General features: G+C 38.6%; 1 protein-coding gene across 1 annotated transcript in view; it reads left to right on the top strand.

Moving 5' to 3' along the window:
- The first annotated feature begins 1,155 nt into the window (after positions 1-1,155).
- Positions 1,156-18,509, top strand: part of LOC107667751 (rap guanine nucleotide exchange factor-like 1) — a 46,747-nt gene continuing 29,393 nt past the window's right edge. Inside the window, exon 1 of the mRNA XM_016459469.1 lies at positions 1,156-2,211. Within this exon, the coding sequence (XP_016314955.1) occupies positions 1,830-2,211 (382 nt within the window). The 5' untranslated portion in view covers positions 1,156-1,829. The remainder of the gene's footprint in view (positions 2,212-18,509) is intronic.

Below are 18,509 nucleotides of genomic sequence, written 5' to 3'. Positions count from 1 at the left end.
TGACCGTGTCATTCTTTTGACACTTACACACATCCACATCTGACAGCGGGCCTAATGCTGTGTACTTCCTCATACAAAAGGCCACAGAAATCTCAGAGGTAGAAGTGGGATAAAACGAGGGATGACCTGCGGTGAGATAAACCGGGGGAAGCCACTAACCGGGAGACTTACTAGAATAGATAAGTGTATAAAGTTGGAAAGAATGAGTGTGTTTGTTAGCTTTGTGACCAGCGGATGACTGCAGTGGTTCACCCGATGTGTGATTTCCACTTCTCTGCAGCATGGTTTCACTCTCATTTCCATGGTGATAATGAGGACCTCTACTGACGCAGAGCTATTTATACCAGCAGCGGTTTTTTACAGCCTGCAGTTTTGAGCTCGCAGACATGGCTGAGTGAAGTCACACACATGGCTCAAAATTCAAAAGGATCATATAGGATGTAGCTAAAGTGCATTTCACCCTGCCTAACTTCAGCACGTTTGTCTGTGAGATGTCACAGAGGGCGGGAATACTCATTCTCAGGTTTTGCAGTGCACAGTCATCACATATGACGTGTGGAAGAAGATCTAACCCCAGCTGAATGAGTTAATCTGGGTTCATCAAAATTGAACGATTGACCAAATGCAGATATATGCTTTAAAAGAATAGCTCACCGAAAAAATGCAAATCTGCTGAAAATTTACTCACTCTAAATCCTGCCAAGATGTAGATGAGATTGGAGAAATGTAGCATTACATCACTTGCTCAACAACGGATCCTGAATGAATTTGCTTCTTACAAACACACAGCTTTCATGTAAATTAAAAGTAATGCGTTACTTTACTAGTTACTTGATAAAAGTAATCTGATTACGTAACTTGCGTTACTTGTAATATATTACCCCCAACACTGTGTATAAGTGGTATTGTTAAGAGATACCGATTGCCAGCAATAAAGTGAATAGTTGAACAATTCTTCAATATTTCGATACTAATGTCACATTTTGACCCGGATGATTAAAACAAATGGAAAAGCGTATTCAAATGCTCAGTCTTTGGCGCACATGTGGGTTTCTCGGCGTTAGTATATGAGCTTGTGACTGCAATTGCTGCGATTCAAAGCAACTGAGCAATATCTCTTGACGAGAGAGAGAGAGAGGGTGTGTAGCCTATACTTGTATGTGAGAGCGACGGAGCTCAGAATTTGTGCGGACTCGTGGCGCAGAGACACTCGGTACCGTGAGAGAAAAATAAATAGGGATAGCCTACAACTGAACCGGTCAGGTCTCTATAGACACGAAATCCTCATCAGCATCGAGTCGCGCGTCTCGTCTGCGACAGGAGCCCGTTACCTTCGGTAGACGATTAATTTATATGCTCCAGCATCTTGGCAGAGACTGATTTATATATGTAGGCTATATGCATTATTAAGATACACCTGCTGATATTTTAATATTTTGTGTCTAATTATTCGTCAAAGTAACTCATCGATCAAGGCTTCGCTGACAGTGGCAATGGTAGTAGTACACATATAGCCTTCTTCTCGAGCTGAGGGACTGCAGTGGAGGACGGGTTTCCCTGGGATACGTTTGGATTTTTTTTTTCTTAGCGTAGTAAGGACTCGATCAGCATCCACTTGTGTAACGTGAACACTGAACATGGCCGTATTTTATTCTTGACACCTTAACACAACGGAGAAGAATTTCTTCAGGCAATTTCCAATCCGAGTTGAGATCCAGCATTATCCAGCTATGATGTAGACGCTCAAGTCCATACGGTCATCATCAGTGTTCATTATTGAGTATTAATTAGGATCAACCCAGGGCCTTCTTGCGATTTCTGTCATCAAAATGCCTGCTGGAATGAAGCCTCTTGAAAAATTCTTAAAGAAGCAGACCAATGCACTCACTCGGGCGGGTGGATTTGGGGAGAAGGCCACCGGCACCGGGGCATCCAGGCGACGGGCCAGCCTGTCCCGTGTGGTGCCGTTCTTTAGGGAGACGTCTCCCGAAAGCGGCCCGGCGAGGGAGGTGTTCAGCCCGGAGACCGAAGAAGCGCCGTGCTGGCCTTCCGCCACTGCGGACATCAGGAGTCCGTCGCTGTCCAGCGATGAGCAGAGCTCAGAGGCGAGTCTGGACACGAACTGGACCCCGCTTCCCGCGGACACTCCAGACAATCTAGCGCTGGCGCTGCTGGATAGTGTGGCAGGAAAGCGGTACGCCAACTGCACAGGTGAGACGAGTCCATTTCCCCACGTTCATGCTCCACTGACAGATTTTCTTGGTGGATCTTTGAAGATCAGCTCGTTCGTTTTAGAATACTGTAACATCGTCTCAGTGCGTTGCTATGGTGACCGTTTACGGCGCACGGTTGTAGTGGTGGGTTACAATAATAATAGTTTTCGCGAGGTCTGTCTCGATTATCAACTGATCGCTATTTTTTGGCGATAACCGCTATTATTTTGCACGTTAAATTCACTTTCTCTTTAATATTCACACAAGATTTTTAGCCTTTATCGTTTGCACGAATGTGACGAATTTAGCGCAGACATTAATTACAACTGCATACAATTTCAATAGTAGGCTAATAATCAGTATTATGTTGATATAATGTAATCCAAGCTGAAGTTGGATTAAAGTGGACCGAAAATATTTCAAACATTTGTAAACGTTTTAAAATGTTTAGTATCAGCTACATATTTGTTTATGAATATTTAAAGGAGACGTACATTTTATTGTATGACTCCCAAGTATAATGTGAATAAATTACTTTTTCGTACGTGTTCGTATGTTTACAAAGAAAGTGACATACACAATTACATCGTGAATCGCTGTTATTTTTAATGAAAATGTATCGCCAGATCAGACAATGCTAGGTCTGCTAATGAATTACTCCATAACTTTTATACAAGATTTTTAAATTGTTGGCCGTTTTGTCACATATTGTAGTTTTTTTGTCTTTTTATGTCATGCAACAAAATGTTTTTAAGATGACATATTACGTTAAAAACAATTTAACTTCATAAAATCAATATAAAAAAAAGGACAAAACATTTTACTTTGGGAATGTGGTGTATTTTGGAGTAAATTATTATAAGTGTCGAACCAGAATGGAACCACAGCTGCATTTTCAGAAACCTGGGCTGTGTAAACGGAATCACACTTGACAACTAGTTGTCTGTTACATCATATAATGCGGTAGCACTTCTGTAATTTACTTTAGTCACTATCCCATATGGTTACAGATGTTAGTCACTGCTATTACAAAATAATTAGTTCATACAGACAGTATTTGGACCATATGAACAACACAATTTGAGTTTCACACCAAACATTAACTATGTGATTGTAGGCATAATCTTTACATCCATAAAGTAATTTTTATGCCATGAGATATTAATTCAGTTAAACAAAGTTATGTTTTTTTTTAAACTGAGGAAATTTAATTTCATACCCTCGTTATTTCACCGAAATGTGGCATGACAGTATTCCACTGTATTCTAGAAAGGCAGTCAAAGCTAGTCGTAAAACGTGAGTTTCATTGAGCACTCACAACATTTAAAAGGTCACATCAAAAGGTCACAAATAATGTCATAAAACAAAATGCTTTCACATTTGTCAAAAACAGATCCAATCACTAAATGAAGAACTGACTGCATGAGGAATATCTTCAAACAGGGTGGCGCTTGGTTATTTCCTGGGCTATGGGAAAGCGAAAGAAAATGTTAAATGTTTCCATGGTGCTTTCCTTTGTGTCTTTCCTCAAATTGGTGTTATGGATGTTTCATTAACCGTCAAGCCGTTACCACCCACACCTGACACCCACATACAGCACTGAGCACCTGTATGCAGAAAACACCAGGAACGAATCAATTCCTGTACCAAGTGAGGGGATTTCTATTGTAGTCTCAGACAAAGGACGTTTTACAGGGAAATGACAAACTGTGATGTGTAGTGATGGGAATGGGGTGTCTTTAACAAGTGCATACATGTTACCTGTTCCTGTAAGATCCAGGACTTTTATGCCAAGAAGAATGGCCCTCCCACACATTCATTGACAGTGATGCTTTGCAGCCGTAGTGCAGCAGTTCGCACTGCACATGTGCATTAGAGTGTTTTTGTGAAGTAACCATGGAAACTGGAGGGGTTTCGACAGTATGCCAGTGCGTAAAGAGAGAATTATGCTTGATGTAAAATCGATGACCAGATGGACCATTTGCCTTGGTTCAATGCGTTATTAGGATATACGATTACTGTAAAAATGTCCCGTAAATGATCATAAGGTAAATGATGATGACGAATAGGTTAGTTTTTTTATTTTTTATTTGGACTGTTCAACCTGTGTGAATAGTAGAAAGGTGAGGAAAAGTTTTGCGCACATCAAGCTGAATTGAGGTAGATTGTATGTGTAATAAAGCAAAAGCTAAAAACCCATGGTGTTTGAAGGACATGCAGAATTTGAAGCCTTTAGTTGGATTTTTGCATCAAAACTGACTTTCCTTAATTTGTAAATGTGGCTTGAAATATTACATTAATGATTAAGAATCAAAAGTTCACTCAACATGCTTAATTTCTTTTCAAAACACATTCTATGTGAGCCCTTGATAACCTATAAACTGATGTCTCCACCTAAACTGTCATTCATTTTGTGCACTTGACAGCTCATGTCTCTCTTCCTCCTTTGGAGGCGATTTTAAGCAATTTATCTCAAACCTCTGCTCTATATCTAGAACAGATCAGAGAGATTTCAATTTCATGTCACATACTGAGACATTTGGCCTCATTCTCAACCTGTTTTATTTTTTTTATGTGAAGGGGGATGCCTTGCCTCTAGATAAGACTGACATTTTCTCTGCAATTTGTTATTATCGCGGCCCGGGAAATTTTGAAAAAGTGCCACTAATCCTGGATTAGCCAACAATGGGTTTGCAATTTGTCTCATCTAGTGTTGCTGTCAGTGGAGTGACTGTGGATTACAGACTGAGGGAAGTCCACTGATCCAGGGTCAAGAGGTAACACACTGAAATAAGACACTGCTTGCATATCAGTTCTGATGCACAGTCAATTCATCAGCGTTAAGACAAACAGCCCAGCTGTTGACTGAATGAGTAACTGTAGACAGATGCACTTTGTAGACGCATCTACATTTTGGATCACATCACTGCAAGTGAAAATGTGAATTTAATTTCTTTGAAATATCAAAAACTAAGTATATGTACTTCTACTTAAAAATAATGGTTCCAAAGGCCATCGAAAAGCCGTTTTTGATTCCCCAAAGAGCTTTTCAGTGATTAGTTCTTAAAAGAACCAATGTAAGGAGAACATTTGAAAAAATCTAAAGAACATTTTTCCGCTATAAAGAGCATTTTGTGCAATAGAAAGTTTCCATAGATGTCAAAGGTTCTTCATATTTTTTTTAGAGTACTTATATATACTTTTATTACCTGTATATCTTGGGTATTGTATGTGGAATCCAGGATTCTCAGGAACCTTATTTAGTGCTCTTCCAAGACAGCACACCTACAAAACAGCTTTATCTCTGGAATGTGCACGGACACCTCATTGAGTGTGTGTAATGACTGCTAGTGTGTAATGGAGTAATTTGGTAGGGCTCACTGAAACGAGATTAGCAAGTTGATCATTACATAACTTTGTTTACCTTTAGCCCTTCCAGTTGTGAGCCAGAGGCAACAGTAGTTCTGTTGGCTGGCGTGTCAGAACAAAGTTCCAGTGGGCAGGGCAAGAGCAGTGTAATGGCTATGTGATTCGTTAGTGGTGGTAGTTGCCAATTTTGGGAAATTTTCCTCCACTTTTACCTGCCGAGGGGAGAGGCTTGTACCTTCATGCGTTAATGTTTTTACTGAAGTGTTCATTAAAAGGTTCGGAATGTTATGTTAGCCTCTACACTATTTGGCTGCAAAAAGCATTTGTTTTTACATTGATGGCCATTTAAAATTAGTTTTGTGTGTGTATATTGTATGTGTGTGTGTGTATATATATATATATATATATATTATTTATATATATTTTTTTTTGATAAAATACTGCTCACACTGTAAATCGCATTGTTTTATCAACCAGTCAGTGAGTACACTGATTTAAGTTTCACAGTTAGTTGTAAGTTATAAGAGTTTGATATGCATTTGACTAAAAAGAACCGGTTCGTTAGAGTCATAAGTTTGGGAATCAGACTGCACAGTTTGTGCTGTGTGTTTTTGATTCACTAAAAATAATCAATTCAAATGAATCACTCGTTCAGGACTCGACAACTTGCATATCAGTCCTGATGCACAGTGCAACTTTCATTGCACTGTGTTTGATTCCCTAAAAAGAACCAACATTCTGTAATCGGACTACCACACTGATTGCGGTGTCTGTTTTGCGTTGTGAATTCACTCAAGTAGTGTTGTCATCACTAAATATCCGCACAGGCAGAATAATGCATGTGTGAAAACCACGAATGAAGCCAAATGTCATTCTCTATTTTTTTTAAATAATGAATGAAAACGTGTTCTTTGTTCCAGCCATACTCTTAAAAGCCTTTCACATCTCAAGGTTGTTGGTAGTGAAGGTACGGGACTGCGTGCGTTCTTGTGGTGTCTCAATCAGCATTTTCATGACGTCATTTTCCTGTGGTTCCGCAGTGATGGCATTTGCAGCTCAGATGACTGGTTCAAACAGTTCTGTAGTCATATGCAAAAAGAGTTCTTCTGGAATGATTATATCTGATTTGCTTTTTCATCAAAAGCAAATGAAGGCAAATAGAGATATAGGTAGTATCTGGACTGAGGCCTGGTTGTATAAGGACCACCCCACTCTCCATGTGCTGCTTTCCTGTGGGCCGAAACTATCCTGAGGGTGTTTTAAAGAATCTTCAGCAAGAGAGCAAGTGTGGAGAAAGAAATAAATGCATGGAGGGAGAGAGAGAAGTGCAATCGGAGAGAGTGTATTTGTGTAGGAGGAATGCTGGCATTATTTTTTCTTTTGAAAAGAGTGAGGGATTAGAGTGGAATGGCAGCCCACACACTGGCCTCCCTTTGCAGGGCTTTACATAACATCATAAGGAAAAGTGAGATATCTCTCTCTCGTTCTGCGTCTATCACCCTCTCGCCCCCCTTTCGTCTTGATCCTTAATGGTTAGCCCACTCATTTTGTGCTTATCCATGCACCTGGGCAGCTCTCTGCTGAAGAGAAGCTATGGTGTCTACCCTGACTTTGTGCTTTTTAAGTATGTTTATTTTGATGTATGTTAATGCTGCAGGTTTGATGTGTTTGTGGAGGGGGTGGTAGTATACAGTAGGGCATTTTCAAGTGCTTGTTATATTGTGTGATATATGTGACTCGTTTGCACTGTTCCTGCATAGACAACTTTGGTAACTTTTGCTAAAACTCAACGCTCACTGAGCAAATAGAGCTCACAGTTGATTCCAATACAGTTTGGTATTATCTAGCAATGCTATTCTCTAATAATCATTCCATTTATGCATTTGGTAGATGCTTTTATATAAAATGACTTTTGTTGCATTCAGTGTACACATTTGATCAGTTAATGCAAACCCATGACCTTGTTGTTGCTACCACAAAAATGTTTTAAGAACGTTTTGCTAACGTTCCAATTAAGTCATGAAAACGTTATTTCTGAATGTTCTGTGGACGTTCAAAATGTCCAGCTTTTTAAATGTTTAAAAAAAAAAAGTTTTTTGGTTATGCGAACATTAAGGGAATATTCTATGGTATTATTTTACAGATATTACAGAAACATTACATTTCAATGTTCTATGAACATTCTGAAATATTAGATGAACATCCAACTAAAACTTTTCAACAACAACAAAAAAAGAAAAAACATTCCATGAATTATGTATAAATTACTTTTTTTGTGCTAACATTTTGAGAACATTATTAATGTCCAGATAACTTTCAACAAACATTCTGATAACATTTCTGGATGAATGTTTGCTCATCAATTTGAAAGAACCTTGCCATTAGCCAAAATTCTGAAAATGTTCCCAAATGTAGGAGAAAATATTTCATTTTAATTTGTATTGAACTTTTTAATCAATATTTGACTGTGTTGCATGAAATATATCCACCATCTTGGATTTATTTTTTCTCTGAGCTCGGCACAGTGCATTCTGGGATTGCCTTCAGGATACATGTAGTGCTGCCTCAGAATTTGGTGGAGAAACATATTTTTCCAAATTAATGTTTTTGGATGCTATTTTCTCCATGTTATGATATGGATATTTGTGTGAGCATGTTGGGTCCTCCTAGTCCTCTTCGCACAAATGCTCCTGTGTGAAGGAGCCTCTCTCAGTCTCAGCACCTGTTCACATGGCAACTGGCGCCCTCGGAGGAGGTGGAGGTGTAGGAAGACCAGATAAATGGAGGGAACAGAGGGATAAGTGGAAAGCAAGTGTTAGAATTATGCAATAACTTTTAGGGCATATTGTGAGGTTTTTGAATTGGAAATATGTTGAGCGCAGGCTAAGTTGTTCTTCGATGCCCCTAGTAAAGTATGTTAACCAACTCTTAAACATATTTTGCTATATATTTGTGTATATGTATGTATATATATACACTACTGTTTAAACAATTTAAATATAGCTGTTTTCTATTGTAATATATTTTAAAATCTATTTTATTCCAGTGTTGGCAAAGCTGAATTTTCAGCATCATTCATCCCATCTTCAGTGTCACATGATCCTTCAGAATTTATTCCAATATGCTGATTTGCTTCTCAAGAAACATTTATTATTATTATTATTAATGTTGAAAACAGCTGTGCTGCTTAATATTTTCGTGGAAACTCTGATACATTTTTTCAGGACGAATAGAATAATTTTTGATGAATACAAAGTAAAACAACAACAACAGCAGTATTTATTGAGTCTTTACTGTCACTCTTGATTCGTTTAATATATCCATGCATATGTGTGTGTGCGTGTGTGTGGTAATATTCAATCCAAAACTAAGGAAAGTGCACAAGCAGTCCACTGTTGCTATGGTTACCTCATCAGATGAACACTATTTCGGGTTGCGAGGGTCTATTTACCACAAGACGTTTGAAAACCCTGACGAAGCACATATTGTATTTAAAACCAATAAGCATTTTGTTTTGACCTTCTTTTGGGTAGGTCAAGCATCATATTCTCTTTGCAAACCCCCCATAATTCATGCCCTGATGTTAGTGGAGAATATCACACTCGGGCTACATAGACACAATTTTTGAAAGCGATTATAAGGCGGCACTTCTGAAGCGCTCCCTCTCTCTCTCTCTCGCTCTCCGCTCTTTTCATTCTGCATTACAAAAACAGCATTGCAGTCACTGCGAGTCAGAGGCTGAATCAAACCATAGCAAATGCGCCACGTGACGCCCCTTTGAAGTGACAGCAGAGGTTGCTCTTTTTCACCACGCAGTTTGCACAGTCAAACACACACGTGCACGCGCACACACAGATGGCCTCGAGCTCCCGGATCAGTGGCTTGACCGACAGCCCTAATAATAGCCTGAAAACAGCCTCCTGCTTGCTAGAGAGAAGGATGTGATTAGCACACAGTGATCAATCCCACCAAGAAGCAGTCGCACATGGAAAGCCTCCTTCCAATCCGAACAGTTTACCAAAGAAGAAGCAGACCCTTCGTGCAGCTTCTCATGCTTTTAGATGACAGGCATAAACAGTAATGCAGAAAGCCATGAGCGTAGGGATGAGTAATATCAATCACTGCATACTATAATGGCGATGAAGTTCATTCTTTTAGTTCTTTATAGTGGAGGAGGGCGATGATTATTTACAGGACCATTTAGAAACAGAGCCATAGAGGAGCTTTTAGCTTTGATGATCATATTAATCAAACATGTTAGATGTTATTTTTAAGTATTGGGGCCATTCTCGCTGTGACGATAGGCTGGGTGTGTGATCTCTCTTCGCCTGCAGGAAAAAGAGCCATGGGAGGCAGAAAGTGACACATTTTTCATAAAGTTCATGCATATCTAGTGTTGTACAAACACAGGCTGGCTTGAGGATATTTACTGTGTATATGGCATTAAGGTGTGTGATAAACTTTTAAAAACAACAGGACATGACATTTTACCCAATTCTCTTAATTACTAAATGGTTTTATTGTTTATGATTCATCAGTGCACATTATTTGATTTTTTTTATTATTATTATTGTTGTCACTGAAAATGTGACATGTATGGACAGGGAAAAATAATATTAAGCAATAATATCTATTTTCTTTTTTTCCCCACCAGCATAATTTATAAATATACATTGCTGGACAAAATTTTTGAATTAAGATTTTTGATTTATTTATTTTTTATTTATTTTTTACAGTTTTGAAAGAAGTCTTACTATGTCCGTATTTATTTGCTCAAAATAATAATAAATAATATTACAATTTAAAATAACTGTTTTCTGTTTGGAAATATTATAAAATGTAATTTATTCCTGTGATATCAAAGCTGAATTTTTAGCATCATGACTCCAGTCTTCAGTGTCACATGATTCTTCAGAAATCTTTCTAATATGTTGGTTTTTGCTGTTTAAGAAACATTTCTTAATTTATCTAAAAAAAACTTACTGACCCTAAACTTTTGAATGGTATACATAAATTAGAGTCTGAATGTGCGTAATATCTTTGAAGAAATGATGTGATAAAACTGCACACATTCAATTTCAATAAATTCTGCAAGAGAATTTGCACAACGCCTGTCTGTGTGCATTGAATTTATTTAATACACGAGTTTCACAATTTGAGTTGAATTACTGAAATAAATGAACTTTTCCACGACATTCTAATTTATTGAGATGCACCTGTAATAGTAGCATCAACCATCTGCCTCCAGCGTTATCGCACAATTTGAGAGCTAGGTTCAAAGGTTGTGCACATGCGGTGCTAAATTAATCCATTACCTCTGCTGTGGGTTTGATTTGTTTTGCATGGGTGTTGTTCACTGGTAGTCTTGTTGGGTTCTGTTGTGTCGTGCTTTCATGTGGGCACATCTTGGACTGATGTTGTTCAGCTATTAGAACTACGCCTCTCTCATTTTCATCTTATGTAATAGCAGTCGCGGAGGTTTCAAATAATTTCTCCCATCTGGCCAGAGAGCAGACTTTAAAAATGCTTTTTGTGAGTCCTGATCTAGGAACAGTCTTTCCTGGGGCCAGTTTGAACTGGGTTAGACCTAAAAAAAAGTGGTGCGCTTCTAAATTCAGCAAGCTCTGTTTTAGTTTACAGGCCGTAAGGTGTGTTTCTTTTTTTTTTTGTTTGGAGTCACGTGTTGTGCTAGACTGGTGGCTTGACATGGACTCTTTCTTGCTTTTGTCTTGCATAGCACATGTATTTTCATTTGCACCTGCTTTCTTCTTTCCAAACTGTATGGGAAGTTTTCACCACGAGCATTCATTTCAAAGGATTGTTTCAGGAATAACGGCGGTCCTCCAGTGGCATTTGTGTATTTCCTTATAGTTGGCGGCCCGCCAGAGTAGATTTGCATGTGAATGATGGTGTTTTGTGTTGCGATCCAAAGAAAAGGTGGGAGTTGAAGGGTGAAATGCCTCCCAGAATGGACAGATTTTGTGCAGGGGGGTCGAGATAAAGCAGATACGAAGAACAAGCGCATACAGCCTCAGAGAATGAACAGAGACCTTCAAAGCACACACGAATGCACACACACGGTGCGTCATGCCAAAAGGCACCAACGTGAGCGAGGGAGAGATGAAGAAAAGACGGCATGAGGAAGAGAAAGGAGAGCATGCGTGGGTAGTGGGGGGTTCAGATGTGATAAGGCTTCCATGGTAACGGAATGTCTGTCATGGTTTATGTAACGCCACCGTGGTCCTCTCCATTACGCTCTCCTGAAATCCCAATCTGAGATCTCCAGCTGATTACAATCTACATTGACCAACATCCGATCCAATCCCTTTTTACTGACAGCCGTTTATTGAGCGTGAACCCCCATGACCCCGAACCTGAAGGTGTCCCATGTCTAAAAAACCGTTATATATATATTGACTCGGAGGAAAATGAAATTGCTCAAATGATGCTCTTTTGGATTTTAGGAGACCTGAAGAAGTTCTTAATTATGTTTTATTTAAGTATCAATTGTTAAAAAGCTGTAATGCAGGGGTTGGCTAATTATAATTCATCTTAAAGGGGTCATATGACGTTGCTAAAAATAACATTATTTGGTGGGTTTGAGACTTTAGTCTTTGCAACTTCAGGGATCTTATCTATTCACGAACAGCTTGTAACACTCCAAAGAGAAAGGAAAACTTGAAATCGCATCATATGACCCCTTTAAATTATTATTTTTATAATGTTTACAAAGTATGTAAATGCATTAATCTAATTAAGTTGAAGTGAGCTTTATTGTCAATCCGCTGTATGTGGAGACATATATTTAAACATATATAAACATAGACTTAAACATATAATCATATGAAACTTATAAAATGTAAAAATAAATAAAATATAAAAACATGTTGACATATATAACATGCATAACCTATTGAAAGAAGTGATCTGACTATATACTCTGGATGTACACATGAAACAACACGTAATCTAGTGGAGAAAGTAGTGTAGTACAGAAAGACCACAATTCAGGTCAAACAGTGTAAATGGAGACTGGCGTTAAAGGCATGAGGACATACGCCATTCTAGTGAAATATATAATATAATATAATATTATATCTAAAAATAAAAAGTATAAATATAATAATTTCTATTTTAATTTATTTTTAGATTTGCCCTAAAAATGCGGAAGACCACTGTAATGTAAGATTTCATACAGAAATCTCTGACTTCTGACCACAAACTTTGCTATCTTGGCAATTCTGAGCACAGTTTGAGAAATGGCAATGAAAGTCAAAGGGGTTCATTGAAAATGTTGTTTGGACAATGTCTTTTGTGTGCAGAAGACATAAAGAACAGCATGAAATGATGACAGATTTTTTATTATCTTTGGATGAACTGTCCATTTAAGCAAAAGTCTCCATTTACTCTCCATGTAATCTCATTAGTGTTTAGGAGAAACAATTGAGATCTCAGTTGTGATTTTGAGCCTATATGGACAAAGGAGAATAAGAGCTCTGCCTTAGTGTTGAGAAATGAGTTTGACCCTTGTTTAGTCTCATCAAGGTCATTTTTGCTGAAACTGAAATTCTTCCAGATGGCCTTCAGCTGCACACACCCTGTTTCCTCCCATCGTCTGAAGGCAGCAGAATTATGGTGTTTTCAGTTGGCAAGGGCTTCTCTTGACCTCAAGAATAAAAGAAAGGGAGTGATTTTCACTTGTCTGAACGATGGATGTTCTATACGTGTGATGGGTGTCTGTCTGAACTCCCTCTTGCATTTCATTCTCACAGTGCGAGAGCATGTGCTGCTGTAGAGAATACATGTGCAGTTTCTATATTTGACTGTGATTGTGTGTGTGCATGCGCTTGTGTGGGAATATGGATGTGTGTGTGGTGTGTGCATGTGGGTATCAGGGTGGGTGTTGGATTTTGCTCTATTCCCACTCTTGTTATTTAATAGATGTGCTTTGTGCCAATCTGGTCAGGAGATTTAAGCTCTATCATAATGTAAACTAGTGAGTCGAAATGCATGAAAGAACGCTGGAGAATGTGGGGGCCATCAGAGAAAGAAGGGATTAAATTGAGAAAAAAGCATGCGAGGAGGAAAGGTGTCATATTTGTCTTCTGTGCCTCATCTTCATGCTGATTTATATTTCCAAGCTAAACATCAGCACTGACTATTTTACCACTAAAGGTAGGTATCAAACTTTTACACGGTAAAGCCACATAGATAGTTTCTTATGAAAGCATGTTTCCACCTAAAACAGGTCACAGAAACAGAAGGTCAAATTTAAAATAAGAAATAAACACATTTTGAGATAAAAAGCTGCAGTTATGGGATATAAAGTAACAGTTAAAGTAGCAGTTGTAAGATATAAAGTTGCAATTTAGATATAGTCACAACTGAAACTGATCTAAAGTTGCAATTATAAGAAATAAAGTCACAATTGTAAGATATAAAGTCACTATTATAAGAAATAAAGTTGCAGTTGTAAGATATAAAGTTGCAATTTAGTGATATCAAGTCACAAAAGAAATTACGTTGCAACATATAGTCACAACTGAGAGCTATAACCGCAACTGTAAGAAAAAATAAAGTTGCAGCTGTAAGACCTAAAGTCTTAAAAAGTTGCATTTATGAGAAATAAAGTTGCAGTTGTGAGATATAAATTTGTATTTACTAGAAATAAATTCACAGGCTTTCATAGTTCCTGCCTTTGCACGGTGCAAAAGCACAAATGCGTTTTCCTGTTTTATTGCTTTGATCTACCTTGATGTGGTAAAATTTTATTAGCATAAACATCATCTCAAATTTGGCTCATATCTGTTGCTTCGAAGCCAAAAGTGTTGGTTAAGGACAGCTGGATGCATTAAATGTGCGTCCTGCAGTGATTCTTCACGGGATTCAGGAATTTACTTGGCTCTTTAGAGCAGATTTGATGCTCTCTGCTAAGCATTATATGCCTGAGGGAGGCAAACAGACCCACACACTGACATAACACATGGCTCAATTATGGCTGCAGCACAAGTTATTTTAAAGAATTATAAACTCCCACTCTAATTTAATCTCAACAGCCATGACAAATGCTAATGAAGAGAGATGGTCATTGCCCTAAAAGAATGTTTACATTTGACCGGAGGGGGTCCAAAAGTGTTCCAGTCAGCACTCACACACACACACACACCCGCTACAGTGACTAAAAGTAAAGTTGCTTGAATATATTTTACACCCTCAGCTCTGACACAACACCTCATCATTTCCTCATCAACTTTAATAGAACTTGTCCGGTGCGTATTTCCCGTTTGGTTACTAACATGTGCCTTTAAGGGTTTACGGATATCAGAGATGGTAATTAATCCTGTTGACTTCTCCTCCAGTCGTTCCGTTCCTGTTTTTCACACTAACTTGACTGACTCGCAGCCCGGCTTGTCACTGTTTCTGGCTTTGCATTCCATTTGCTTTTTTGTGGGTTTTACCTAGATTCTTTTTGCCTCTGTCTCTCTGTGTACTTCTGTCTGTATTTTGTCTGTTTGTCTCGCATCTTGGTCTCTCATCTTTTTTTTATTTCTCCTTACTCACTGTGCAGCCTCTAAAGTCAGCGTTGCCGTGGCAACCGCAAAAGATCTGCAGCTGCAAAGATGTGAAGTGACTCCAATGTGCATATATTTTATTCAACAAGTATGAAGTTGGGACCCTTTAAAGTCTGCTAAAGTCTGCCATACATGGTGAATAAAAATTGGTGCAATATGTACTATAATAATATAATAATATAATATATACATACATAAATATATTATACTAATGTTATAAAAATTAAAATTTATATAAATAGAGTATACACAAACACACATTTTATTATTTTATTTGGATCCACAAGACAAGCAACAAAAACGGAATCCAAATACCTTGGGAAGTCAGTTTGCAAGATGACAGGTACACATGGCTAACATACATTCACAAGTCCTTATATTTATAACATTCAACACTCAAGGATAGACAAAACATCTTCATTTCCATATTTGCATACTCCCTATAGTGGCTGAAACTGAACAAAATTTTGCGCGTTTTTTTGCTTTCTTTTTTGCAGTCCACTCAACTGCAGTCCTTTAATCACATTCTTGTGCACATGACCTAAACTTCCAAACACTAGGGTGATTAACTTACAGTGATAGTCAAGTTGATGGATGGCTTCAACCAATGGCTGATATTTCAGCAATTTGGAAAGATAGCAGGTATCCAAAAACAGATCAAAACAACAGCCAACCCCAATGACAAATACAGAGTTCAAAGCCTTGTTTACAATCACAATGTCCGGAGTGTTTGGAATGTTTTTAAAATAGTCACTGTCAAATGTGTTGTCATAAAACCAATTCAATTCAACATTAGTATGCTGGTAAAACTTACTGTCTTTGTGCATTGTTTTCAAGTCCTTTATAATCAAATCAACCAGGCAATCGTGTCTGGACACATACAGTCCTTTGTAACAACAACATCCATTTAAGATGTGGCCAGCCATTTCATTTTCCTGTTGATTTTGATGTAACAGACAGTAGGAGTTGTAATTTGACGGGTACCATATTGACAGATTGTACATAGTTGGAAGACATTGTAGTCGTGCTTTAATCATAAAAATTAGAATATCCTCTGAGATTGAAAAGTTTGTCAAAACAGAGTGGGATACTGAGTGGTCAGCCGATTGGAGAAGTGCTAATTTTCCCTGTAGTTTCAAGCCCATCCAGTGCTGGGCATTTTGGGTTTTTCTGAGGTGAAGAAGTGAGGCTCTTACATTGTTGGTCGATAGTTGACTAGGTGCACTTTCGGTGTTGAGAACCGCTAGAGCAGAGATATGCGGGTCTGTTATTATGTTTTCATTTAGAGCCGCTACCGCTCCGTCAGGTCCCTGCCAAGAGAGCTGCAGTCCTATACGCTGGCAAAGATCATTTAAATCCAGCCAATCAGAGCGTACTCCAAATCCGGCTGTTTTGATGTCCAATTTTCCATTCGGTTTTAATTTAAATCCAAGAAACTGGGGCTCGTTGCACGAAGCAGCCGGTATTTTGCGCCGCTGTAGATGTAGAAAAAGTGACTCATGTGCCAACTCTCTGGCAGATGTATCGTAGTTATTCAGCATATTAAGAAGATGACCTATTCTGGAGGCAGTATAAATACATTCAATGTTTACCTCCGTCTCGGCGCGACTGGAAAATAATATCTCGGGTTGTATTGAGGCAGAGCCATTTTCTCACTAGCTTTACCATTTCATCGTTCAGTGTTGAAAGTGTGCATTGTGGAATATGAACATTCATAAATAGATGTTGAATTTTAGCTGTTGCAATCAATCTGATAGCCTCGATCTTCATCATTATGGGGAGAGGGGAAGAGTCAATCAGTGCAAGTCTTCAGGTAAATTCATGACACAGCTCTGTAACCTGTTCCTCCCAGTCACCGCTAACGTTGAATTTATGCCCCAGATAAGGATAGGTTTCATGACGTTCATATAGACGGATAGGTTTATGTGCTAATGCAAAGACCAGGGGTTTGTCAGACTTTGATCTATACCATCTATTTCCTCCACTCCGTCTTTCATAAAACGCAGCACACTTTGTATGTTTCATATCCAAACCAGACCACCTTATGAAGTCATCTGTACGAAGAAGCATATTATGAATTACACTCTCATCTCGTGACGATATTTCCACATCATCCGCATAAGCTTGCACTGGATTTGGAGATCGCACACCTGCTGGTGAGCACTGACACATCCATTTCAGCCAGGAGTTACTCGCTAGTATAAAGTTAATAGCACTCCAGGGGCAACCGGTCTTAATACCGATCCTGAGAGGTATAGGATCAGTTAAGGCACTTCCACATATGACTTGAACGTAGGAGTTATTGTAGACGTCCTCGATCATATCCACATACGGCCGTGGCAGTCTTATTTCATCCAATGCATAAAGCATAACACCATGGGACAATGATCCAAAAGCATCACGAAAATCCAGAAAGACAGTGAAGAATTTTGCAGATGAATGTTTAAAATCATCAATTCCTGTTTTCAAACAAAAGACGTGCTCATTCATTCCCTGTCTATTGATATATGCTTTCTGTTTTGATGAGAGTATTCCTGTCTCCACCAACCAGGGGAGGATTCTTGAGAGCAAGCATTTCATGAATACCTTATATACTGTCGGTAGTAAGGATATATCTCTCCAAGTTGACGGATCGTCGGGGATATGGTCTTTCTTGGGGATTCGATGGATCAATGCACCTTTCCATGCTTCTGGTACTTTACCGTTCTCAAGACAGATGTTAAATATATTAGTCAGAACTGGGCACAACGTGCTTTTACCAGATTTCAGCGTTTCGTACGTCACACCATCAGATCCGCTTGCTTTATTATTAGGTAAATTACTAATCACTTTCTCTACCTCACTAACAGTAAATAGCGAGGCGTTCAATTGACTATATTGCACCAGATTTAATGACCCTGTCCATGGCGCCACACTTAATGTACTTTCTGATCTTTCGGGCACACATTTGGAAGTATAATAATTTTGCACAAATTGCTTGCTATTTGTACAGGCTGGTGCACTTGGGTATTTACTGTTGTTAAGAATAACTTGGATTGCTTTAGCTTTTCTATTTTGCCATAAATATGCTAGTTTGTCTTTGCCCACCTGCTTTTGTTCTTGAGTTGCACTCCGTGACGCCCCAAGTGCCGGCTGAACGACGTCCCGCAAGAAGCGCAGCTCCGCCTCAATCCAGCTTCCAAGGGAATCCTGGGTTTGAACTTGAGGAAGGCCTCTGTTAATTAATGGCATTTTTTTCAATACACGGGTTGTAAACTTTAAAAATGGTAGTCCAAATGGTCTCCCATTTCGCCAAGTAGTTGAAAAAGTTCCGTTCTTGAAATAAACTCCATTTAAGATGCAGATGAGTTTAATC

Source organism: Sinocyclocheilus anshuiensis, unplaced genomic scaffold (assembly GCF_001515605.1).
Source record: "Sinocyclocheilus anshuiensis isolate Anshui unplaced genomic scaffold, SAMN03320099.WGS_v1.1 scaffold1563, whole genome shotgun sequence".
Classification (NCBI taxonomy): domain Eukaryota; kingdom Metazoa; phylum Chordata; class Actinopteri; order Cypriniformes; family Cyprinidae; genus Sinocyclocheilus; species Sinocyclocheilus anshuiensis.
The sequence above is the reverse complement of the archived record's forward strand: the minus strand, read 5'-3'. Positions and strand labels throughout refer to the sequence as shown.